The 27,941-nt window shown below is 39.3% G+C and overlaps 1 protein-coding gene across 8 annotated transcripts in view; it reads right to left on the reverse strand.

Moving 5' to 3' along the window:
- GAB1 (GRB2 associated binding protein 1) overlaps positions 1-27,941 on the reverse strand; it is a 103,739-nt gene that overhangs the window by 35,386 nt on the left and 40,412 nt on the right. For all 8 annotated transcript variants that reach the window (XM_068402837.1, XM_068402833.1, XM_068402836.1 and 5 more), the window contains exon 2: positions 7,407-7,701. In XM_068402837.1, coding sequence (XP_068258938.1) covers positions 7,407-7,701 — 295 coding nt within the window. The remainder of the gene's footprint in view (positions 1-7,406; positions 7,702-27,941) is intronic.

A 27,941-nucleotide genomic window follows, 5' to 3' on the forward strand; every position in this document is an offset into this window, starting at 1 on the left:
TCTGCACACCAAAGAGTGTTATAAGTCATTTGCTTTGTTCCCAGAGCTCAGACACTCGGACTGCTTTGAAATAACTGGGAGCTGGAAAAACATGCAGAATATTTAACATGCAAATGAGCGTAACAAGAATCCTATTTTGTTTTTATAATTCCTGCATTTAGTACAGCTAGAACAAGCAGCTTTCTCAAAACAGGGAAAGAGTTTTATCTTTTCCCAGTTGGTTTGTTAAGAGCAGTTACAGGCATTATCTTTGCTAGAATTTATATTTTTTTCCTCAGAACCATTTTTGTATTTGCCTCACTAATAAAACAATCATAAAATTAATGAGGTAAAAGGAACATTTTCTGAACAAGAATAATAAAAGGCTCCCCTCTCTCTCTTCTTAACTATATAAAGCTGCTTTATTCCACGTGTTCCTATATCTGTGCTTTATAAACAATCTAGAAGATTTGAGCGTGAGAGTTAGCATTTAGGGTCAGTTTTGTGTTTTGTTTTGTTTTTTAATGAGAGTAAAAGTTAATTTTCTACATTATGATATATAGTATCTTAATTTTCTAATTATGTAATATCTGAAATGTTCTCATACTGAACAAAACACAGAAGCCTCATTACAGCAAGCATTTCTTTAAATGTCAAAATTGCAATCAAAGTAAGAAACTGCATTCTTTGCAGATTGTAGGTAGAAAGACTAAAATAGAAATAGGATTTTCCCATTGTAACAGTCAATCAGCAACAGATAACACAATCGCATGATTCTGCTACTCTTCTGAGATGTTTCATTTGATCCATTTACTATGATGCAGATATTATCATTAAAACAACCAATGGCCAACAAATATTAGAGTAATAATCCTGAAGAAAAATTTACAGATACAACAGGTGGAGGCATAATAAAAACAACTTCACTTTAATCCTTAAAAGGACTTTTTTTTTTTTAATTAAGTCTGTTAAGTCATTATCTGTGCTGCTTAATGTAATGAAATGCATCCTGAAATACACTGCTGGAGTTTCCTCTCGTGTCAGCTTCTACACGGTGCCAAGTGAAAGATCCTGGAATCAAAGGGCCACATGTGTGCATGTGCACGCACAGAGCACGAGCATGTGTACGCTGACGGGCACAGACAAGCCCTTGCTCTGTTCGCACACTTAACTCAATAGATGTGAGCCAGATCCAGCCCAGAAGATGCATGGACATGTTAGTCTGGGTTTGGTTTTCAGCATAAGCGATCAGCTTATGATCAATATGAAACCTATGCAGTGAGCCTCAGCTCTGAACCTTTCTGCTATATCCAGAGAAAATCCTTTTAAATAATTTAATAAAAGTTCCTGTGCAATTCATAAGTTTATTTTCTTAGTTTAATATAATCTCAAAGTATCTCTCTTTTTCTGAGGATAAACATGATACCCTATTTAAAGAACACTAATGAAGAATTCAGCAGTTGCTCGTTGAATACTACGCTCAGGACAACCCTGCCTCCTGCATCCAAACCAGAAACATGACTGACTGTTCCAAGTTCCTACCACACGCTGAAGTTTCCAGCTTTCAGAGCTCACATCTAAAATTTTGTACTTACTATCTGCAGTTCGTATGTAATTTTAAGCTGCACTTTAGGTTACCCATTTAAAATTTGAGAACACCAAAAGCATTTCCACTCAGAATTTCTTCCCCCTCTCCACCTGCAATTTTCTTTTGAAGACTATTCATTCACAAGGGAGGGGAGTGGGGGGAAGGAAACATCTGTAGCCTGTTCTCTCCATCCTCAGCTGGTACACAGGCTGGGTGACGCAGGAAAAATAATCAAGGAGCCCTGTTATAGACTAACTTCTGTAGGTGTTTGTGAAGAGAAACAGCGGAGCCCACCACATTAAAATGTTTGGGGTTTTTTCTTCACTAAAAAGGCCCAGAGCTCTCCTCGGCGGAGCAGGCTCCTCCAGTGACGTGGCGAGTTTACCCAGCTGGGGCTGCAGCCATAGGCACCTCTGCGCTTCAGGGAGGCTTTCGGCGCTCCACGTACTGCCTGGCAGCACCTCACGACTTGAGAACTAGCAATCTGCAGAACAGTTTTCCAGCCCACTCTTGCAATCCCCTTCTCCTAGCAACTCGTCAGGTGATGTTAATGCCACAAAAGGTGTCCAGCAGGAGCCAGGGAAAATTAATTACCCAGGCATATTAAATTCAGTTTATTTTTCCTCAAGGAAAAGTAGAATCACCTTCCATATGAATTTCTGTCACATGCAGCTAGCAGTTTACAATGATAACCCCAAATACTCAAGATTAAGATTCTGACTGCACTCCTGATACTAAATTTTATCTTTTTAATATATGTATTTTTTCCTCACATACTTGTAAGGGAAGACCTACTGTCACAGATTTTGTGCTCTATTCATCATCATCTCACTTAGCCGCCCAACCTCTAAACCACATCACCTGAAGTCAAAGACATCTTAGTCTCCTCTACTGTCTTGTCTTTCTCCTTTGGATAACGGGCAACGATCATCTTAGCTTTGCCTCCCTTCACCCAGCTCTTCAGCCACCAGCTACCACCTCTACCAAATCTGCTATGCCAAGTCTCTGGTCCTGCTGCTTCTAGTTTTATCATTTCTCTGCAATTCCTGAGAGGCATTTCTCTCAGCAATTCCACCCTCAAAAAAAAAAAAAAAAAATCGTGTTTGTACATCTCAGTGGCCATTACCCCCCACCTTTACTTCCTCAAAGCAACCAACCAAAAAAGCCTCCACAAAAAGAGATGCCCTTGTGCCACTGTTCCCTCTAAACCTACTGCCTCACTTCTAAGACAGCAGGCTCACAATCCTTACCCAGAGGGTCTCTCTCGTAATGCTTAACTGTCCTTTCACGTTGTTTTTTACTGTACTATAGGTAACCAGTCACTCATCCTCCTGGCATGTTATCTTTGTGCTGACTTTCTAGTTAATCATATCCAAGAGGTACAAAAAAATCTCAACTCATCATTAAGTACATAATCTCTATGGTGCAACTTTGCTGCAAAGACTCTGTCATTGCACTTCTCTCTACGCTCCTCCAGAGCCTCCCTTCCTTCATCTAAAAGCTCAAGCTATTTCTCCTCACTTTTGAGCCCTTTCATGACCAAGGTCTCTAATATTTATCATATGTTATTGAGATGGTGATTTTGATTTGCCAAGTGTGCCAGCCTCTATCATCCACTAGTTAAAGCTGTCGAAGGAGAACATTCATTTCTTACAGGCAGACCTTTCATGCAGGAAGGGCACCCTAAACACCTCTTATGTCTACTGTTTACTTATCAAAGATGCCCTGAAAATTTATTCTCAAAAATCCCAGAGTTCAACAGCAGCCCAACAGCTGAATCACTAAGACCACTTATCTGTCACAATGGTCAAATCCACCTTATTTGCTTTCACTTCTTCCCATGCCTCTGCTCCTATGCTGATGCCTCTTACTGCAGATAGTAAGTTCTTAGTGGCAGAGCCTGTTTTCTGTTCCACGCTTGTGTTAGAGGCAGCACAGGAGTACCCTGAGCTGATATGGAGATCTCCAACACAGTGTAGCAGCAGTGATGCTTGACTACGCAGCCTTAGAACACAAGGAGTCAGGATCGGAACGTGGAGTTGTGTTCATCCTCCCAGTCACTGATACTGCACCCAAACTGTGATCAACCTGCAATGCATGTATTATCAGAACACGATTTAAAAGAAAAATGGTTATCTGAAAATAATTTTACTGTTCAAAATGCAGAAGGCATGTGAGGCATATACCAGATAGCAGCCGTCTGAACAGAAACACTGCAAACTTTGAAAGCGCTGTGTGCGAAGCAAGCCGTAGCTCTTTCAAAGTACGGTCCTTAGGATGACAGAAACTTTCTCTACCACATGTAATTATTTGTGTAAATGTAATCGTAGATTTCACTGTCTTGTTCTTCCCTTTTCTCTTTTTCTTCTGCTTTACTTTGTCATTTCTTCTGGTTTACTTCGTTATTGCTATCTTTATTCAAATGAATACATGCAAGTAACATGTTTGCATATAGTAAGATTATTTCCTCCTTCCCCTCCTCTGCCAAGCACGCAATTCACTAAATTACAGAAACATGGAGCTCGATCACGTAGAAAACATTCATCACAGATGTCTACTGAATTCTAGGGAAGGGCTTTCATAGCCTGTGCTTAAATATCCTTAGAAGGTTTTTCTTTATCATTACATCGCTCACTGAAAGAGAAACAAATTACTTCTCTCTGTAGATAACAACTGATCCATGTCCTGCTAATCACGGCTTTTTATACTTTGAAAGTCAGCTCTTCCCTCAGTATTTTCTTCACAGGAAAAACAAATCCTTCAACTTTTCTGCTCATCAATCACTTTTAAAATCCATTTCCTCTATTTCTACCATTCTTTAAACATTTATCCTCATCCTTCTGGAAGCTCAGGCCACAGTATTTCGGCTGAGGCCTCCACAGCACCAGGCAGAGGAGAATAGCCATTTCCCATGTCTGTTTAGTCTCTCCATCCCACAATGTCTCTCACCAGAGTTTAAAGTACACAAAACACTGGCAACACATTTTTGCTTACAGTTGTGTTTTAACCTCTAAAGGATCTATTATATTATGACCTTACAGAGAAAATACAAATGTTAAAAGCGTGGTATGAAACTCGGTGCTAAACCTAAAGCCCATGCTCACGTGCAGCTCCCCCCCACCTTTGCACATGCATTTTAAAAAGAAAGATTCTACAGAAACAAACATTTTACAGTTTCCATTTGAAAACAAGAAGCATCAGCTGAACAAAACATTAAAAGTACCCAGAATCTTCTTTACAAAAGTAGATTTAGCTTCTTTAAAAAAAAAAAATTGCCCTCATGTTTCCATCTTGTTGTAAGTTTAAAAGACCTAAATCACTGTAAACCCTTCCTTAAAAGAAAGTCCCTAGAAAAAGCCATATAATGTAATTGTAATGTGATCATTACAGATTACACTATATATTATGATGCTACCAGAAAGCTGGAGACTCAATGGCTTGTAAATATGACTAAAGAACATAAATTTATCTATTCAGTCCAATACAAATGTAACATTGCAGATCTCCAGAATGAACAGATTTCATGTGCATAAATCAATTTCTAGTTCGAAGGTCACAACAAAACATTAGATAGTTAGAAATTACTGCGAATACTCATTTTTAAGAAAAGGAATAAAAGAAAACACAAACTAGGAATTTCTGAGTGTTCACTAAGTATGGAAGGAGCAGCTCAGAGCTAGTCTGAAGTGATCTTTATTTTTTTGGTTTCTCCACAGTTATGATTAACTCTTTCTCCCTCATTCCCCCCAACACCAAAACAACAACTCCATATTCATTTTCCAATAGCACTAACCACCACCATCTCGTAATTTTTTTCTTTGTAAATCCAAGGAGACAATTGTGGTGCCCCCAGTCCTTGATTGAACAAAGGATGCCAGCGACAGCCCTCTCAGAACACCACCCTTAACCAGTCTGGCAAGAGACATTTTGTCCAGCTTCAAAGAAAACTGTCTTCCGCTTCCATAGGCTAAAGGGAAGGTTGGTTATGCCCTACACAATCTCTTTTTGTTTAGTTCCACACTAAAGTAATACTGCTTTTTTATTGTCTGCAGTGAACTTCACCTATGCTTCAACTTCTCAAAATAAACCGTAGGTTAACACAGATTCTATAAAGTACGTTTATGACTTGCTCTTCCATTATTAGGAAGATCTATCTTGTAAAAATAAGAACTTGGCAATAAACACACACTCGACAACTGATTTTCCCATTTTCCTTTTTTAGTTCTTCCTCAACACATTGCAAGGCATTACTAAACCCATAAAACAGACAGTACTGTCAACTCTTAGTTATGTAAAGTAAAGGTGTTGGGATAATTCAGACAAAGCTAAAATGCCAAAGGTGAAACATGCAATGAGAGTATAATGGGGATAAGTTACCGATACAATTGACTGAAGCAAAAAACTAGTTTTGGTTCAAACAGCCCCTGAGAGCATAGTTAGTTCTCCCCACATTCATAGCATGTTTCATCTTTGGTTCAACAGAAGATGTAACATCAACAGAAAATAAAGGCTTGGCAATATACCAGCTCTCAGCAAGGGAAGACCTCATGGCTTTGAGGGGACCCTACCTCTCCATTCCACGCAACGCACATGTGCTCCTTTGAGCTCTCACATACATAAGAGCTGCCAGGTAAACACATTTCCTCCTCACTTCCCAGATTCCTAGCTCGTCCCCAGAACCAATGATTTCCGAGTGCCTCCTGCCCACGGCTGCACTGGTGCACTAGTGTATTATCCACTGAAAAGCAACCACCTGCCTCCCTCTCTCCCGTACGTAATGGATGCCTGGCAGACTGAATACTGAATCACATGGCAATCGCTCTTAGAAACATGCTGTGGGTGGTCTCGGTTATGTTCAGGATGTCATAAAAACATGCTGGAACTGTCAAAACAAGTACCCTTTACTGAATTTGCTTTTAGAGTGGTAATTCATAGACGAGGTTTTCGTGACAAAGTTTTAGTTCAAAACTGCAACGAGTAGAAAGAAAAGGGCCTCTCTTCAGAAAGCAACGATATTTTCCAGTCATTTTTGAAGATCTGGCTGCAGTAGAAGAGATGCAAGCTTTCTTCCCCACCTCCCTCAATCCACAATCCTACAAAAAATGGGGATTTAATTCTAGCCCCTTCAGTCAGGCATGCTTTATTTATAACCCTCTTACCGCTCCTATTTAATCTTTTCTTGGGACTGTGCACAGAGCTACAGCAAGTCATGCAACCCACTAATCTCCACAAGGAATGCAGGAATAATAAGTAAATAAATAAGGATGGATTCAGGACAAGCAATGGCCACAAGGTATTTGTAGGAATTAAACACACCATCCCATTTCTTACAAGCTGCTTTCACACAATGTCTATTTTGGTAGGATTAGAGCTGGATAGTGGAGAATTACAAGTTATTTTTTGTTTATTTCACTTGGTGGGGCTGGATTTTTTTTTTTCAATTTGCAAAGCAGACGGAGAAATGGTAATATTAGAAACCTGACATTTTGCACTTATTCCTGCTTGCATAACCATATTTTTTTGTACCAAATGGGATTCCTTTGATGAATGTGATGATCTTCTGTTTTGCATGATTTTACTTAAAGACTTTTCCTATACACTCAAAACCTAACAGCATGCAAAACAGGAGAGCATCATCCAAGTTCTATGGCACACTTCATTTGTAACAAATTCTTAATATCTCCCTCTGTTCTTACTTTTTTCCAGAGTAACAAGGAAGTTTCATAACCAATGCATACAAGTTTTAAAACATACGCCAGCTAAAGATAGTCATCTGATCTTTGAAACGTTCTTCACACGTAGGCATTGTGCTTTCTCAGAAAAAAACAAGAGAACTTACCCTCATCTGTAGGGTTGAACCCACAGATATCACAGATACATCGAACCCACTTATTCATCTCCTCCTCGCTGTCTGCTACCAAATAGAAAACTCTGTCTATAGTGTTGATATCAAAAATATAACTGTTTTCAAACTCTTTTTTGTTGAACGTTAATCCAGCATCCACTTGTTGACACAAATTTAAGTCAATAATACGGATAGGCTTCTTGGCATGGTCATTTTTGTAGTATTCCAATACGTCTGGATCCCCCGTTAAACGGCCACTGCGAAGCACAAACCATCTCCTCTTCCATGCCTGAAAATTGGACAGAGAAAAAAGGGAGAAAAATTAGAAGGAAGGAATCATACTTTAAGACTGTTACCTTTTGTGTATGGTTTCAACCTGGGTTGAACCGAGAAATAATAAGTAGTTCAATTATAATTCTAAGAGATTACACACCAGTTAACTACATTTAACACAATATATTTATGTATTGTTACAGCAGTGGACTAGAGGATTAGTGAATTTGTATTTTAAAGTTTATTTCTTCTGTATTTGGCCTTTGTTTTTAAGAAGGGGACATATAATTAAATCACAGTTTACAAAATGAGAAAGGATGAATCTAGTAAAGAAAGAAGAGGGGAGGGGACCAGGAGAGGGGAAAAAAGCACGCACAAAAAACTTCTGAAGGAAGCTGACGTAGGCATGGGGAAGACAAAATAAAATACATCTTTAAGTGCTCCATAGTGTCTTTTTTCTAGTATCTGCTGCTTCAGGCTGATGCATTTTAACTCTGAATTTTTCACTGATACTCAATGATAGCAACCTGCATTTAAAGAACAGACAATGCTCACATCTTATGCTCGCTTCTAATGTTAGGGGAACTCTGCACTCAGAACTTCACAATATTTCCTCAACAGCACTTCTTACAGAAAAAGAGCTACGTTATTATTCTGGAAACCGTTAGAGGGATGGGGATGGAGAGAATGACCAAGCATTATAGTTTTACCATATAAGAACAGTCTCTGTGGAAAGTACATCCACAGAAGAAATACATTCCACAATCTGATGCCGTGCTTGTTAGACCAGCCTTCCTGCCGCTGCTGAAAGAATGAAGCTGGTCCAGGAGAAAAGCACAACTAAAATGCCTCATCTTCCAACTAATCCTCCACTGCCTTTCCTTTCTGTGGGCCTCCATCACCTGGCATAATTCTCGCCAAAGATGCTAACTCAATCCAAGAAACCAAGGTTTGTCCCAGTGTTACCAACAGCATCTTTATTGCCCCCATTAGCTGCATTTTGGTTCCTCAGCTCTACCAGCAATACAGCATTCTATGCTATAACCTTCCTTACCTGCACAAATGGCAGGATAACGGGCACAGCAGAAGAAACTAGACATATTGCCATTGCCCACTAGAAGAGCTGCACTGCATTCACAGTTAAGAGATCTGAAAGCAGAGCCTGGACACAGTGGGGAGCCATCACTGTTTTGCCCATTTGTTTTTATGCTTCTCAGCAAAGTTGGAGATCAAGGCAAACCAATGCAGTAGCCAAGCCACTGCACGTTACACCACAGGCTCACACCATGCCTCAAGGCACCTCATTTAAAACTTCTTTAGGATATTCAAACAAGGTCACCAGCAAGTCCTTTGGTAGGACAAAAAAACAACAGAAGAAATAAAAAAAAAGAAAAAAAAAAAAGAAAAAAAAAAAATGTGAGTTCTCCTTTTGGCCAGCCCTGGCTGCATGCTAACCAAGGAAAGGAATTAAATTAGCAAGGATGGTCCCAGAGAGGTCAAGACACGCGAAGTCCATTACACACTGGGACATAGCTCTGAAAACAAGTTTCTTATTATGTATTAGGAAAAGTTTCAGACCCATTTTCTTGAGGCACAAGAGCATTTCCATTTCATTTTTATGTAGCTGTTACCTTCAAACAAACTAGTGGAGGGAGGACACAAAGGATGAAGAGTGAGAACTGCACTGCCATCTTACAGCCCCAAACTTGCGCCATCGGCTCTGCACTAGAGACTCACAAAACCCTCATTGTCAAGCGGGCATGCCTTTTTTGGGTATCAAGCTTAGGAAGCTATTATGAAAAGATAATGCAGAAAACAAGAGAAAGGGAAAAATGCCAGACAGCTTAATTAAGGCTTGTGATCCATTCTCCAACTTCTGAGCCTCTAAAAGTTATTTGATTTTAAGGTCACTTTTATACTTTATAAAACAAGTATATTTATTGTAGTTGTGAATACAGCATCTGCCTTTAAATGCCAAACACTGTGAATCAAAAGGTCTCAAGCAACTATTTCCACAGTAGCAGTAAGTTCAACTGGGTGAACAGTAAAACACAAAAGTAGAAGATACAACAGATGAAACCCCTTCAATATAGATTTCAAATGTGAGCATCTTCTAACAGCACAGCTGATAAGCACTGTTTAACAGCACAGCTGATAAGCACTGTTTAACAGCACAGCTGATAAGCACTGTTTAACAGCGACCCAAAAACACTGGCAAAGTTTGTTTTGTTTCCTGTTTCCAAATCAAGTGACAGCTCAGATGCTGGGATAACAGGAAACTTCAATATCAGAGGCTCTCTCTCTAGACAAGGTCGATCACAGATAACTGGTACAAACCAAACTGCAAAACTCTCTTGCTTCAGAAACTAGCTTTATCTTTAACCTCAGCCTTCAGTCATTCAGATGAAATTTTCAAAGCTCAAGGCAGGAGGAGAGAGATTAGAGATAGGAGAGGGACAATAGCAATTGAGAAGCACGACACATTTTGTCTCATGATTTGTGTAACAAAAAAATAAAACAAAAAAACAACTCGGTATCAACCAAGCATTCCTCTTCTAGAAGTTCACTTCTAGTACTGTGTTAAGGAGTGAAAGAAGATTTTTAGCAATCCTGACAATCTCTGTTGAGCATTAATGAGTAAATAGGACTCTTAAATTCAAAAAAATCAACCAGCTAAATGGAATTTGCTTTCAGTTCTTCAGGCTACAAAATAACAACTATAAAATACTTAAATCATGGGATTTAGCCTACCAGCACCTGCTACTATTTTTGAAGAGTTTTCACATAGTGCATATGTGAATGTTTATTTCAGTCATATAATGAGTCACACTGACTGAAACTGGCACAGATTATATTCAAAAACAAAAGCAATTCCATAAACTACACACTAATAAGGCAGATACAAAGGTTCTCTGGATTACAGTACAAAGCACAATTTAGCAGCAGAATAAAGCTTAAAGCTAGACAAGCGAACTGACATCAGCACCCTTGCTAATCATAGTACAAAAGCGCCTCTATATTTTGTCAAAGTGCAAAAGGAGCCCACATAAATCACTCTTTGTTATTTGAAAATATCTGGGATTCTTAAAGCTCGATCTATTTTTAACATTTCAGTATTTGTCGTCGTAACGAAAGCTGTATACTGCCTCACTGAAGTACAGAATACTGTGCTAGATGTGTAAGGAAGAGAGCTTCTTCAGTAAGAGCTTTCCAAAAAGAAATCTCTAAAAGGGAGCGTGCACGTGTGCAAATACGTATTTACGCAAATTTAATCTCCTTTTTTTACCCCTTTGGGCATTCTTGTTTGAAATTTTTGCATTTTCTTTTACCGAGCATGTTACAGAGTATTTCTCATAATCACCAAAAAAGATGCAACTGGTCTGAGTCACAGGAAAGTTACAGGTACTAATTATCTGTCATGTTACTGATGTTATCAGCCATACATTATCAAACACTGGTTTGCTGTGCTAAAAGTCAACTGCATTAAGTTTGAGAAGTCAAAAGAATAGCAAGTATGGGATTTAAACATTTTGTCCCAATACCAATATAATTTAATTCTGGAAAGATATTTGAACAAATAGAAAAAAGGTGGGTTTTTTAAATGAAATATTTTTTCATATATATAAAATGTGTGTTATTAATACAAATAGTGTTTACAAAAATATATTTTAGAAATACACTAACACCTAGTTAACAAAACACTGCATGCAGATCAAATACCTAATTCAGAAGTGACATTGTTCCTTTTATGAGTGCAGTATGGCAAACATCATGGGAATCAAAGCATGTGTAGGCTTTGTAAATTATTACAAAACAAGGTTTAACGAGGTTTGCTGCTTTTGTTTCAACCTAAGAAAGGCATTGTGTGCCTCTCAGCTTGTTTTCTCCTTTGAGCTGCAAAGCATATCAGCTGGCCTAACAGAGGACATCACCATTCCTGCCAAACATTGTCCTGCTTGTATCATGAGACCATCGTATCATGAGACCGTCATAACTATAGAAATAAGCTTGTTTGCTTGTTTTTGAGGCAGTCTAAAATGTGACAAGCTGCTCACCCACAGAGCATCAAATGATCAAAAGAATAGTGGAATTCTGTATTTTTCACACAGCATTATAGAGTAGGTTACCAAGCAAAACCAAGAAATTCCTACAATTAGTTTTTCCACTCAGAATCACAGAATCAACCAGGTTGGAAGAGACCTCAGGGATCATCGAGTCCAACCGTTGCCCTGACACCACCCTGTCAACTAGACCATGGCACTAAGTGCCATGTCCAGTCTTTTCTTAAACACATCCAGAGATGGTGACTCCACCACCTCCCTGGGCAGCCCATTCCAATGTCTAATAACCCTTTCTGAAAAGAAATTCTTCCTGATGTCCAACCTGAACCTCCCCTGGCGAAGCTTGAGGCTGTGCCCTCTTGTCCTATCGCTAGTTGCCCGGGAGAAGAGGCCAACTCCCACTTCACTACAACCTCCCTTCAGGTAGGTGTAGACTGCAATAAGTCACCTCGGAGCCTCCTCTTCTCTAGGCTAAACAACCCCAGCTCCCTCAGCCGTTCCTCGTAGGTCAGACCCTCCAGACCCTTCACCAGCTTGGTCGCCCTCCTCTGGACTCGCTCCAACACCTCAACATCTTTCTTGAAGTGCGGGGCCCAGAACTGGACACAGTACTCAAGATGCGGCCTCACCAGTGCCGAGTACAGAGGGACGATCACTTCCCTAGACCGGCTGGCTACACTATTCCTAATAGAGGCCAGGATGCCATTGGCCTTCTTGGCCACCTGGGCACACTGCTGGCTCATGTTTAGCCGGCTGTCGATCAGCACCCCCACGTCTCTTTCCACCGGGCCGCTTTCTAACCACTCTTCCCCCGGCCTGTAGTGCTGCATGGGGTTGTTGTGGCCGAAGTGTAAGACCTGGCACTTGTTCTTGTTGAACCTCATGCCGTTAGTCTCGGCCCATCTATCTAACCTGTCCAAATCCCTCTGTAGGGCCTTCCTACCCTCCAGCAGATCGACACTCCCACCCAGCTTGGTGTCATCTGCAAATTTACTGAGGGTGCACTCAATCCCTACATCTAGATCATCTATAAAGATATTGAACAGCACCGGCCCCAGAACTGAGCCCTGGGGAACACCGCTAGTGACCGGCCGCCAGCTGGACTTTGCCCCATTCACCACCACTCTCTGGGCTCGGCCATCCAGCCAGTTTTTAACCCATTTAAGAGTCCACCCATCCAAGCCAGTTTGTCCAGGAGGATGCTGTGGGAGACAGTGTCGAATGCCTTACTGAAGTCTAGATAGACTACATCCACAGCCCTGCCCTCATCTACTAAGCGGGTCACTTGGTCATAGAAGGAGACCAGGTTGGTCAAGCAGGACCTGCCTTTCATGAATCCGTGTTGGCTGGCCCCGATGCCCTGATTGTCCTGCATGTGCCATGTAATGGCACTCAGGATGATCTGTTCCATCACCTTGCCTGGCACCGAGGTCAGGCTGACAGGCCTATAGTTCCCTGGATCGTCCTTCCGACCCTTCTTGTGGATGGGCGTTACGTTTGCTAATTTCCAGTCAGCTGGAACTTCTCCAGTTCTCACATATATGCAAACTGCTGATTTAAAAGTGAGTGAATGAGCAAAGAAATTGGCAGAAAGCATCATTTAGCAGTGCTGGGGTTTGGTTTTAGGGTTTTGGTTTTTTTTTTGAAAGACTGTAGCTAAACCTGTATGCGGTACACAGGATTTACAATATAGCCTCCTTACAACAGGCGTATCTGTTGAAGAAGTTGTAGCTATACCTCCCTTAATCTTTACATTTATGTATTTTTTCCCCCCACTGTCGTATATTCGAGAACTACCTCATTCAGCTGCCGACTGTAGTTCAAAGATGTAGGAAATAGGGGATGTATGTGTAAATGGAGAGGAGAAGGGAGGAGGAAGGGGTAGGAAGGAATAGATGATTTCCATTTATATTTTAAAAAGGATTTAGCCTTCCACTTGGATCCCCTCAAGCTGTTGCTCAAGAGGCCTAAATAATTACGTGAAATGTTTAAATAAAAGCTCAGAAATGTTAAATCAAAGACAACTTTTTCTTGTCATTTTTTTTACAGCACTTGCTCTCATGTGGTTAAGTAACTCTGCTTACTGATAAACTGGTCAATTGTGCTTCTTTGGTTTGCTAATTATTATTACCCATAATCCTCATGTCACTTAAAGCTGATTTTCCTCTTCTAGCACATTTACCACCTTTTTTCTCTTCGGTAGCATCCACTCAAAAAAACCCCTCCAAAACAGTTGAGCACTGGCTAAGCCAAAGAGGGTATCGCTTACAACCTGCGCCGGTAATACCGCTAATAAATCTTTCCCCAATGTATGACCAGTAGACCCAGGAATAAAATTACAAATCTCAGACCTTCCTTCTCATCTCTCAAGTGTGCAGACATTTATGCTTAGGTTTTCATCTTGTACTCCACAGAGAGTATTTTAAAAGGGCAATAGTTGGCATCCTCCTTTCCCAGAGAAGTCAACTAAGACTTGGAAGAAAGAAGCAACTTACCCAGGAGCACAGAGAAGGATCCAAAACAACGCTTGACATTTTACGAACACATGACAAAACATTCCCTTGTTCCAAAAAGAACTTACAAGAACTTATAAAGTAAGTAGAAGACACGCAGAGTTTGAACCAGAGAGAAGTAAGGGGGGAAAAAAAGACAGTTCAAAGTCACTTCAGAATGCTCTCCTGGACATTTAAGACCTGAACCTACTGTTGAGGACTTTTCACTTAACTGCTGGGATCAAGATTTAATTTTCTTTATGCTTTTTGCTCCCATTTATTTCATCTATCCCTCTCCCTTTACTTTTTTTCCCAGTGCAAAGGTTAAACAATAGTAAAGTTGCTACATGTCTTTGGCAAACAGCAGGAAGAAGGATCACAAACACAAGCTGAGTATTTCTTCTCCTTTTTGCCTCCACATTTCTAGTGTCCTGGTGTTCTGTTCATCGCAGGAGACAACCACACCTCTGGCACAGCTTCACCAACTCGTGCATTAGACCTGTGCTCTGCATCCCACTAGAAGCTCAAATGAAATAAAAATAAGTGTTCCTTCACACTATGCTTCTTTTTAAATCCTCTCTGCGGTAGGCATAGACCAGTGACAACTGTCACTGATGAGCTTCATCCCACAAGGCACGTATTTGGGAGGACTGCCGGGAAGTAGCCAAGAGAGGTCACATCAGGTAATGGTACTTCAAGTATAGAACTTTACTTTTTCCACTTGCTACTCTTCCACCTTGCAGAACTAACTCCAACATGGTGAAATTACAAAATTCCAGCTGATGTTTACCCTGAGAAATTAACACTTATATATTTCTACATGGAAATAAATTAAGGGGTGTTTTTTAGAAAGCATTTTCTGGAAATCTTTTAAAACTTCTTTTTTTTTTTTCTTTTTTAAAATAAAAGGCCACATCATGAGCACCAGAACTGAAGAACACATAATTACTAGTTACTTCTGAAAACCACCATCATAACACCTACTGGCAACTGCCACTCTCTTTCCTAAAAATGATGCCCTCCTTTTTTCTTTTTTTTTTTTTTTTTTTTTTGAAACGTAAGACAGAACTAAACTCAGCACAAAAAAAGCACGTCTAGTGTCTTAATTCTAACAGCAGAAACTGCATTTCCAAGATTTGACAGTAGTCCAAACATTCTACTTTTAATAGCGTTAAATACTTAGAAGTGTAAATAGATTGCTGTAAAATAAACAAATACGATACAAGGAAAATACTGAATACATTATGACTTTCTTTAAATACTTAAGACTTGTTTTCCAGGAAGCACCATCTTTTCTCACTGAGCAAAATAAGGAAAAAACAGTCTCAGTGGAAGTTTCCACTCTCCTGGCCATCATCCTGATCATCTGTTCCGAATACACACAAGGCCAAAATTTCCTGTTTTCAAACTATTGTCACCATTTTCTAGTCTTGTGCTGTCGATTCTAACTTTAGCTTGCTAAATAAACAAAAGAAAACACTGAAAATACAGCAGAACAATACTTCTACACAGCTTTACTGTGAGCACTGTTTCATAACTGACGTTTCAGCATGTGAATTAGTCTCCCAGCGTTACACTGCTAATGTCAAAAAAGGCGCAAAATACAATTCAGACAATGTAGCATGAACTGCTGCTTTATTTTGTGAATCTAAAACTAACTGAATATTTTCAAACTCCTTTCCATTTTGCATGGGGGTTCTTGCTTTTTTTCTTTTTTTTCTTTTTTTTAAGCCTTATGCCTGTTCCCAGTGTAATTGTGCAGCCAGGTCTGTATCACCTAATTCACATTAAACTGATCCTTATTATGACTGATAGCATCAGTCACTTCAATAAATACTTACTTTTCTGCAGTATGTCAGAATTTTTTCTAATGGCAAGCACAAATTTCTCTCTGCTATACTCCTGCACACCAGAGAATTATCATCATCTCTTCACCAAAGGAGAACCTATTCAGAGAGCTATACAGAGCAATAAATCAGATTTGCAGCAGAGCCAGGACCTGAGCCCCACTGTCTCCAAGCTAGGATCAGTGACCAGATCATCCCTCTATCTTCCTACATCATCTTATCCACTTCTTGTACCTATAAATATTCTGTCGTTTCTCACCACTTGCAAACTTACCTTTTCACTTCTAGTTGTTCCGTTTCACACCACCCACCCTGCACGGCTAAGACATAACTCCCTAACAGTCGTGCCAGCAACATGTTCCCTATCACAGATATTAGCTTTGCCATCTCCTCTCACTGCTTTGTCAGCAATGAAAACATAACACTTGTAACGGCATGACGCTTGTCACGGCATAAGGAGAAGCGTATCTGTTGCAGGTCCCTTACCCACACATCTACATGGGCTTTGGTTTGCCACCCTGTTTCTCAGAACATTTCCAGAATTTGGTCCTTTCCTCTCTGATCATCACAAGCATGTTCTGACCATCTCCATAGTCTTTCCCATATCCATCCTATGCTGCCAAGATACTGCCAGGACAATCTCCCCTCTCTCATTCTGATCACGCCATTTTCCACTTTAAAGTTCTTCATTATTGACTTGCCTCATTGCAGTTTTGAGCCTCTTCTCCTATTTTTAGTTTTTTTTCTTCTTAGGAAAGTCAATGCACTTTACTTGACTCCCTCCCTCTTGCAAGTCACCTCCTATCGCTTTGCTCTACCACCGATACCAGATTTGGTTCATTTTTCCTTCTCTCCCACATCTCTCATTTTTCTTCAACTTCTGAAGGCTCCCCGAATCAATAAGCAAGGGCATGACATCTCCTTCCTTCAGATGCCTCCTAAAGATCAGCCTCTTTGATAGCACTTAAAATCACCCAACCAAATTACAGTTTGGCTTTGCATCAGATGGATTTGTTTAAAAAGTAATGTTTTCGTGTGTTCATCAGACAAAGGCTTGTTTGTTGTTTCTTTTAAAGTTGCTTCAGTCTTTTCATCAGCTCTTAATTAGAAGTCACTTCCCCTCACAAGTCTTAATCTAAGAAAGCAAAACATTCAGGGTAGGTTCTGCCCTTTTTTTTAAAAGCGTCTGTACATTACTTATCACAAGGATTACTGCAGTGCTGACAAGACCCCCTTAACAAGACAAGCCAGAGAAAAACTCCAGCCGTGCTGTTTGACTCGAGTTCCACTATCATGAGCTCACGGTTGTACGTCGTGACAAGTTGTATGAGAGCCACGCACAGAAAAATAAAAAAAATAGGATTTATAAAGACACAATAAATTCAAAGCTGAAAGGTCAAGCCTACACTCCATTGATATCAACAGCTGCTTTCCCACTAATGGCTGTGGATGAAATATTTCACATTATTTTTGTCTAGTCATTTCTCATTTCCTAGGAGGACAGTCATTTTGAAGTGGTGTGTGTAACAAGGTGTGAAAAATCCCCATTCTTCCAGATCACAAGCCCAGTGCTTTTTGTAGTATTTTGTACAGATTCACAGTTTTCCTTTTTTTTTTTTTTCCTTCCTTTTTACTTGCCTGTGTAGATATCTATCTTCATCATCTGTGAAAGGCTTATATAGAAGGAAAAGCAAGACACTGGAACTATGTAAAAACGTGCAATTCCTGACACTATTTTGGATCCTTTAAAGGACATTGTAGTTTCAAACATACAACACATGCTTCACGTTTGGATCACTCAAGCATGCTCATGCTGCATACAAAATAGAGATTTCTACAGGTGACAGAGGCCAGCCACTCTGCACATCATCTCTGCAACAAAATATTCATAGGTTTAGATATTGTGTTTTGTACTCACCATAAAAGAAAGAGGATTTGAGCTACAGAAGCAGCAGCTTCTCCACCTTCAACAGGGAATGATGAATTAAGGGGGATTTAGCAATGAATTAAGGAGGACAGTGCAAAGATACCCCATAATTTCTACAAATTGCCTCCCAACTAACTAGCCTGGTTTAACCTACTGGTTGCATGCATAATGAAAGAAGCTCCTACGTGTCCATTAACACACACTGAAAAGTCTCCAAAGGAAATTCCAGACAATGTTTTAAATAACCCCTACAAATTAAACTTTGGACATGTTGACACTCCATCTCTATCCATTCCTTGTGAGAGCAAGGCTGTACAGTAGCCAACATTTTTGCAAATCAAGTATCTGCAGACCAAAGCAGAAGCCTCTTTTGTAAATGAGTCAGCTACTATTATAGCAACGAGAGGACCGATACTTACTCAAGCCACTTTACTCAGACACAGTAAAGGGAAAGCTAAAGGAAATCTATTGTTCTGCCAAGGTATCACAGGGAGAATCAACACAGTACTTTTTAAATACTGTGAGGCATTGCAAGGAATTCCTTATTCTAGGAAAGGGCATGCTCAGTGTTTACATTTTAGGACCAAAATTACTAGCTTTTCCATTACAAATCATCAGATCTGCAGTATGCATGAACCAAGTGTGCAGATATGGCAGGAAGAGCTGCTAAGGTAAAGTAAAAGCTAAGCTAAGGTAAGGTAAAGTAAAAGCTAAGCTAAGGTAAGGTAAAGTAAAAGCTAAGCTAAGGTAAGGTAAAGTAAAAGCTAAGCTAAGGTAAGGTAAAGTAAAAGCTAAGCTAAGGTAAGGTAAAGTAAAAGCTAAGCTAAGGTAAGGTAAAGTAAAAGCTAAGCTAAGGTAAGGTAAAGTAAAAGCTAAGCTAAGGTAAGGTAAAGTAAAAGCTAAGCTAAGGTAAGGTAAAGTAAAAGCTAAGCTAAGGTAAAGTAAAAGCTAAGCTAAGGTAAAGTAAAAGCTAAGGTAAAGTAAAGTAAAAGCTAGCATTGTTTCCAATATATACATTCTCATTTTATATGACTGAATATTTACCAACTAGGCCCAGCAGAATTTTTTCTGAACATAACTGACACAAAGGACTCCAGAGAAAAATTAATTTCAAAATTAACAAGCACAAGGTCAGAATTCTTTGCAAGACAAATAAATTGCTTTTACTATGCTAATTAAACTGAGTTTCTATTATAACAGAAAGATTGTTTTTACAACACTGCAAACAATATACTTTTAGATTCAAACAACTCGCTGGTAGTAACAAAATGGTTAAGAAATTTAAAAGCCAGCTACATCACATACCAATAGCAAATTTAACTACATACCAACATACCTGAAAATTAAGATGCTTTGGTATAATGACTTTGATTAGCTTACAAAACACTCCTCTCACTCTCATCAACTCACATAAAGTTTTCTACTGTTTCCTAGACCATAACAGTACCCTCATGCCATATATATCATTAGGATGAACAGCTTCGCAGAATTTAACCCCCACAACCAATTAATTTCTCTTTTTTTTCTCCCCACCTCAGAGCAATCTTCTGAATCAAGATTTGTTCTGAAACCAAATCCTTCAAACGGCGTTGCCGCAATTGCTTACCACGAAGGCTGCGCTGCCTCGCCGGAGGAACGTGAGTGCCAGGACCAAGCCCCCACCAGCCAGCGTCTGCTCATGGCAACTGGCTGCAAGCCTCCCTGTTGACAAAACTGAAGTACTCGCACTAGTGTTTTAACAGCCAAGAAATTACAGATGGTCCTTGAATAACAATACAAATATTAAGATAAACGAAGTGTTTTAGAGGGCTGTATTAACACACCTACGCATGCCCATGTATGCCTGTAACATACCGAAGCGATACATCACAGAGCTTCTACTTGCACTTCGTGGCATAAAACTTTTCTTTTTTCTTTCTTTTGAGTTAGTGATACAAGTGAACAAACAGATAGAGGTTTAGGCTCGTGCTTCAGGAACAGAATTTACCGAGTCAACTCTTAAATCAAAACAAAAGCTGCACCTCTTTTTGAATAAAGATTTTTCAAGCAAAAAGATAACATTCTTTACGGAAGCCCCTGTTTACTTACTCCAGTTCATTCTCCATATACCTAAGCAGAAAGCAGAAAAGTAAACAACATTGAGAACAGGTTTTTTTTCTAGTTTACCTCTTCAAGTCTTCAGAAAATTTAAGCAATGTCCTGGCCATTTCTGTAGTTGTGTCTACCCCAAAATAAGCAAAGCTTTCTTTTTCCTGCCGGCTTCCCACCTCTCTCTACACCACCCTATCCTCATAACCTTTGACCAACAGGAAGCAGACACAATGGACTGAAAATAACAGCAATTGTAAGATTTTGAATGATTTAATACGTGAGGGGTGGGCTTAAGAGTTGAAAAACTTCCCTTGCTTTGGTCTTTCAACAGTTGCTTAAAGCACATTATCTACATAGACTTACAACATTTGTTAGAGATCCTACGTTGAACAAGGCTAAAAACTGAAATACACTATTAAGAGCACAGAGGTACAAATTCTTGCATATGTTGAGATCCTGCATTTAAGTCATAGTCATTAGGCTATTACATACAATGACCTTAATTTTTCAACAGTGTAAACAATAGCAGTAGAAGTTTCTTCCAGCATTACGTCTTTTTTTTTTTCCAAATATTTATCTGAGCTTTAAGATCAGTCATAGGCGTATATGTCCCATAGGATAATATGACATTCTGGTAAGAAATGTAACGAGCAGTCCATTTAAACACTGCAGTTAAAGCTATAAAAAAATGTGGTGATGGAAAGTCACAGAACAATTTGCTAATATGAAAAGGACCTTTGCCAGTTCTAAGCAGCTGAGGTACACTTTGCGGTGTAGAAGGAAGGATCTTTATCTTCTCATGTAAAAGCCCAAGCAATGACCCCACAGATATCTTCATTACCAGTAAAAAATTCATGTGCTTTAAATCGTACTAAGATCTTGGCACAAGCACTTGAGGGTTACAGATTCCAAAGTCCAGATAGGCAATTAAAGCATTTCTTTTTATTAGTTTTAACGTTTTTTGTCTTGCATCCCAAGTACCAGCTGATTATTATTTTGCAAACCCACAATCACGTCCTGTCTCCGTCATCCCTGCCCAAAGCCCTCAGGTTCCTCCTTTGCGGTTACACCGCAACACACACGGGTCATGATGATAAGAGAAGAATGAACTAGCTCAGAGAGGGACTCACCTCTTGTATAAGAGCTATACTGTGTTTTCTGCAGAACGGAATGGAGGGGATAAAGAGTCAGTGTCATTTTTACACAGACTCCTTGTCCTGAACACAAGACAACTAAACCAAAGGTTCTTCCACAATCACAAAAGCTGGTAATGTCCTCAGCCTTGTAAACGCCAAGCAAAATTTCAGGCTAGGAGTATTACAGTGGAATAGTTACAAGCATGTTGAAATGCAAGGTGACAATAACGTTCCAGCGCAACTTTGAGTACATTTGCTAGCCCATGCACACACTTTTATCAAGCACTCATTGTACCTCTATTGCACATTAGGCGTTGCTTGGTTTTAGAGGCATTTTAATCACAGAACTACACTAGAAATATTCTTTTCTTGGCAGGGGAAGCTCAGGCACTGCATTTCTGCAGGATAAGACTGGATCTAGCTTGTCAATGCAGTATTTCATTAAGGTCTGCAAGTGCCCAAAGTAACTACAGAGAAGCCCCTCACAATATATTTTAGCACAGTATCCACAACTTCCAAATATAAGACATCCATATTGCACACGAGCAAGCTTTTGAGCATAGCAGCAGAAGCCACCACTGACACGTTATAATAGTAGCTTGAAACACAAATGGTTCAACAAGGAGAGTAAACACGAGGCTCTCTGCAAGCCTGCAGTTTAAGAGTCCCTTGAAACCACTTTGTCTGCTAATAGGATCCTCCTTTTCCCTTCCCCCATTTTAAGACACAACCTGATGCCATCACACCAAGGAATAACAGAGAAAGGATATCCTGCCTAGATTTTCCATTATACAGATCAAATCATCAATCCAGAGAGGTCTTTGCTTACACATAGGATAAAAAGAAGATGCTTCCAACTGATAAACCCTGAGAGGAAGCAAGGTTGGCTCCATGACTATTTTTAAGTAGTCAGCATTCACACAATGGCCTAAAATTAATGGCCAACCCCCAGAGTCCATGAAGTCTTCTTTAAAAAAAAAATAATTAAGGAGTTAGCATAATTGAGAGGGGGGGAAAAGAAAACAAAAGAACTAGAAGGTGGCATATATAATCATGCTTCTTCCCAGACTCACCTTCAATTAAATTTGTATGCTTAGTTTAAGTGAAAAGATAGGAAGCTTTATGTTGTTTTCTCTAAAAATGAAGCATTTCCTTCAACAATTGCTGGGAGAAATCTCACTTTGCAGCTCTTGTCATTTTGACTAATACTCTTTTGCTGTAAGTATCACAACAACAAGTAAACACAGAAAAATAAGAATATCTTTATGTAGCTGTATCATGAAAGAAAGAACTTGTTTCTCAGCCTTAATGTCCAAGGCCAGCTACCACAGCTGTGCTGCAGCTCCCAGCTGAACAGCTCCCTACATCTCACCACCTAATAGACAAAGGGCATTTAGTTTACCAAATAGCCAGTGTTTCACATTTAGGTCAGTTAAAAGCATCCCACATCTAAGTTTCATCTAAGCATGATATAAAAAGCTATACTTTGTGCATCTGGACAGATGATGAATACAAACATCTTTGGTATCATCTAAGCATAAATAATTTAAATGGCATCATTTCAACATTAAATGCACTGAAAATGCAATTCTCATGCCAGGCATTTCTTTGGATAAAGAACAAGATGAGGCAGAAGACCCTTTAAGATCACCTTTGTAATCTAGGAAATGCCCAGAACCTCGAAATATTTTAAATATCACCATTCATCTTCACCTTTTAGTGCTAAGAAGGATTCTTCTTATAAGCATTTATCCTTTTGGAGGTTTTTGTTGTTGTTTTTAATAACAGCATCCTTCTGATGAGTAACTAAAGAGAATCGTGGAAAATAAAAATTGCCTAGAATTTCTGATCTCATCACAAACTATTCCCCTCCTCCTCTGTGCACTAGATAAAAGTGAACAATTAGCCTGCTGTTTGCTCAGTACAGTGAGATTGTTCATTTCTTCATTTGTATCAGATCACATCATAGAACAGAGAAAAACATTAAAAATAGATTAAACAAAAAAAATCTATCATCAAACCACCAACACTGCTACGAGAACTTAAACCCCATCAGATTATTATTATTTATTTTGTAGTTTTGAGTAGATTCAAGACCTTATCTGGCTTGCAAAGTACTTTGCATTTTCAGGCTTTGCTCTGTGACATGAAAAGCAAGCACTGCATTATCCAAGCGCTTTTTACACCTTTTTTTGTGAGAGTTTCATAACTAGTTTCACTTACTATAAAAACGTTTAATTTTTAACTTACAGGCAGGAAAGGAACTCTAGAGCTGGACACCTTGTTACTTTATTGGCTCTCTATACATCTAAACACCATCTACTTTGTTTACTGACTGGAAGCTCTTACTACTGCCAGTACTTCAGGAACAATGTAATTGTGGAGAGGGGAAAACATGTTTTTCTACATTTTGTTTATAATCTAACAGAATTATAAGGTACACATGTACCAGTTTAAAAATATTTTTAATAGCTGGTAACCTGAAATGGACAAAACAACCTACCTCAGCAGGTACTTTGGCTGAACTCATAACTTAACCCTTTTCATTCTGGAGCTATTTATGAGTAATAATGACTGCCAGATTTGCTGTAACACTGATTATTTTTCAATATTTGTATCATAATGACTCTAAAAAAGTGTATCCTGTTTCTAAAGATGACCATTTTTTAATCTTTAAAATGGGAAGAGCTTTGGAGCAACAGCAAGAGGCATGAAATTAGAAACAAGATGTAATATACAAATTTTTCCAACTCTTAAAATATATATCACAACACCATCTATATGAGCCCAATAAGATACAAAACTGATTTGATTTTTAAACACAGATACTAAAAAAAAGACATGCCTCTATAACAATATATCAAACTTCAAGCAAATAAAGGAAGCTTCTCATTTCCCCCACCACTTACAGCGGCACCCAAAGTCTTTCCTCCCCTAAGGAATTCTGGTGCCACCTGTATTAGGTTGTGTGACAAGGATCCACTTGTCTGTGGGGGACAGCAAGGCAAGAGGGATGCTGCTAGCCAGGCCAGATGCCACTGGCCAGGTCCTCTGAGCACACCTCCCTCCTGCTGACCAGCACTGCCAGCAGTCCTGACATCAGAGAGGTCATGGTGTGTTTCAAATAGGTGAGATTTGGCAGAGGAGTGCACTTCTACATCCAACACAGGTTTCCTAAGCGGTCGTTTACCCTCAATGCTAAACAGATGTAAGGCACGTATTGAGGTCTCCAAGTAGGTGGCTCCTCTACTTCCACAGCCAATCATCTACCCTCCCTCCTAGACCTGAAAGGCTAACAAAAGTACAGAAAAAAAAATTAAATAGCTACTCTAAGCAACACTCAGCTGACCTTCACATTTGAACACACTGGTTTTGCCTCTGCTGTAAGCCTCTTCCTTCTAGAAAGCTGCAGAGATGAAGCCGTTTGTTCACAACGTGAATCGTGACAGAGGAACTGGTAAGACCAGTAACAACAATGTCAAACCATAATTCTAGATGCAGAACAATTATATCTTCACTGTCACCGACTGCAAAGACACCTACTAACGTCACAGCATTTGTACTGCTGCAGTCAGCTCCCTATCAGTCAGGTGCCACTTCACTGAAGCTCCCACATGACTTGAGACCACTTGTTTTTCTTGATAGGCAGGGAGGCCAAAGACTGAGCGACATGGAAACAAATACACTCTCGCTCTGACAACAGGCTGAACGTGGCAGGAGTGTCCATTCATTATAAAATTTTTCAGCAAAAATAAGACAGATTTCAACAGATTGGGCAAGTCAACTCAGATTTTACTACAGCAAAATTATACCACTGCACAGCAAAGATCAGAAGATTTTGAGGGTGGGATGATAAAGCAAGAGTGTTTAAATTTTAGTATCACTTCATTTTGGTTCAAAAATGTGCACTGCTTTATTTTTTCTCCCCCCAGAAATGAAAAAGTTTAAAACATGAGGCCCCATGGCATGTTAAGAGTCTAAATACTTCTAGGACCGCTCACATCAGCTACTGATGGACACCATCAAAATTCTTTCAATCCAGAGAAAAGTTATTTTGGTGATCAAAGTCACTGAATTGAAGTAACAATAAAGAGCACTTATTCCGAAGTCTTGGCACCTTAATCTAAATATGCTGATCAACCAATTTGCTAGTCACTTTGTAACCAATAAGCATAACCAGTATTAACTCTGCGCTTTCCACTTCTCACAACTCTGCTCAAATACTACAATGAAAGCATATGCGAACAGTTTAATAGTTTGCTATACTAGGAATGCCCTCCACACAGCAGCAGGGATAGATGATTTTCTGCAATAACGTGTGCTTGAACTAGACATACAAATTAAACGCCTTCTGCCTAGGCAAGGTGATGACAGCCATGTGATGCTGCTTGGAGGAAAAGCTATAGCTGAACTTCTCCGAGCATTTAAAAGAAGTATCACATTGTACTGGCAGAATTGATAGAGTTCCCACAGCAGGTTAAGAGAAGTTTCAGTGATTTTATCAGACGCAACAGAAATGAGCTGAGAGGGTAGAGAAGCATATACAAATTACTGCTTTCTCTTTGATTCACAATATTTAGATTGTTATTTCCAGCCCAGGTTAAACAAATTGGTGTTATGATCCTATTGTTAGGCTAGATGTATAAACACACTCACGCACATTTGGAGGCAGGCCAGCCAGCTCAACAAACACATTACAAAAGAAACAGCAAAGAGGTAAAACATGAGCTGCTGCTGCTTGAGTTCACTCACGGGGCTGTTATGGAGAGGGAGCAGGGGGTGGGAAGGAAGAAAACAGCACAGAACAACAGTGGAGCAAAATATGTTGTGAACATGCTATTTTAAGAAGTGTAGAAGGTTTCTTAGAACAAAAAAAAAAAAAAAAAAAGGCTCAAGAGTTGGTTCATACTCAGCAAAATAACTCCTGAACGTTTCATACAGAGACAGATACATCAAGCGGTTTCAATCAGCATGTTTACCTCAAGGCAAAAGAAACACTGGATATAGATTTCTTACAGTGAAAGGAAAATTAGTGCTCAAAGCACAAATCGCCCTCAGCAAAATTTTACTCAGTAGAGAAAACTCTTTGTTTTCTTTAAGAACAAAGAATAAGGGCAGAATATACTTTCTGGGTAGTCCAGATCTCCCACTTAGTCTCTAATGAGAAGGGCTCAGCCTTACCCTCCTTTCTTCTGCAACAGCTCAGGCACTTGACCCTAATTCTTCCTTCTACCCAACATTTCCCTAAAAAAATGACATTAAAAAAAGATATTTTTTTCCTCATTTCACTCAAAGGAAAGGTATTTTGAGACAGGTTATTTACAGTTGTTTATTAGGGCACTCAGTTTACAGATACAGAGTTGAAAGCAAGTATATATGAGCCAACAGAGATCATGGATTTTTCAGATATCACAACCAGCCTATGTAAGCAGAAAAAGATAAAACTTTTAAGTTAGAAAGGCAGAGTAACAAATACAATCATGGATTAACCTCCTCAGCTTACACTGTCTTAGTGAACCTGAAGTCATTTACCTGTTCCAACAGCCAAAAGGGATAAGATACCATCCCTGCAAGTTCATTTTCTAAGTGGACCCAACATGTAAAAAGAAGAAAACCGCATGAAGAAGTGAAGCCAGTAACTCATTCCCTTCGAAAAGGGCCTTGTGACATTTCTCATTTATGATTTGCTCTCCTCTGTTCACAGTAGATGCTCTGGAAAGAGTAAGCAGGGTTGCAGTCATACCAAAGGTTGTTTCTATTTTCATAATCAAAACACTTGCCTTGTTTCACTGGAAATACTCCATAATTTTAAATTCTATTCAGAGAAACAGGTCCTTGGCCAGCAAAATACAGCTGTGTACCAAGGCCTTGCTTTGCCCGTAAAGTCAAAAGTAACTGCAAAGTAGTGCCATTAACCAAGTACCCTCAAACATCTCAGGCAACATCAGGACTTGACCAAGGTCTCTGAATAGGAGATCTTGAGATACTTCAACTCAGCCAGCACACTTGGAGAGCAAGTTAAAGTTGAAATGGAAAACATTTCCATACCTATACATAACAGATATTGCAATAGTCAAGTAATTCACTTCAGTCTACTATACAGAAAGATATACTTAACTACACAAAAATAATGCTTTACGAATGGTTTAAAAGTCGAAAAAAAACACAATAAACAAATTTGTAATGCTTGCCAGTTCATTTATTTCCCTAAGCATTTAGTATTTGATGAACCTCAACTTGACTTTGCATATAAATTATTGGCCTGCCTTTTATTTGCATGTCACTGATATCCAGTGTAACCTTGAATTTTAAAATCAATTACACGAGATGATGTCTCCTATCATCAAGTTATGCCATTTTTACTAAGCTAGGAAAATCAAACCTGAAAACTTGGTGTGTACTTGCTCTGCTGATCACATTTCACAGAATATTGTCTATAACCCGTTAGTAACTTGTGCAAGTAAGTTCGTAATTTTATTTTTTTTTTTTTTTTGGTCAAATACGCATGAAAGAACATTCTTCTCACAGTGTGCATATTTCCCCACTTCTTCACAGGCTAGAAGAGGTGGTTGTTGTGGGGTTTGGTTTTTGGGTTGGGTTTTTCTTTGGGGAGGGGGGTGTTGGTTTTTTGACACCAGATCCTAAATAGCTCTTAGACAAAGATCACTTCCCTGCAGAACTGCTGAATAAACAGACCATATT

This window comes from Nyctibius grandis, chromosome 6, assembly GCF_013368605.1.
Source record: "Nyctibius grandis isolate bNycGra1 chromosome 6, bNycGra1.pri, whole genome shotgun sequence".
NCBI lineage: Eukaryota > Metazoa > Chordata > Aves > Nyctibiiformes > Nyctibiidae > Nyctibius > Nyctibius grandis.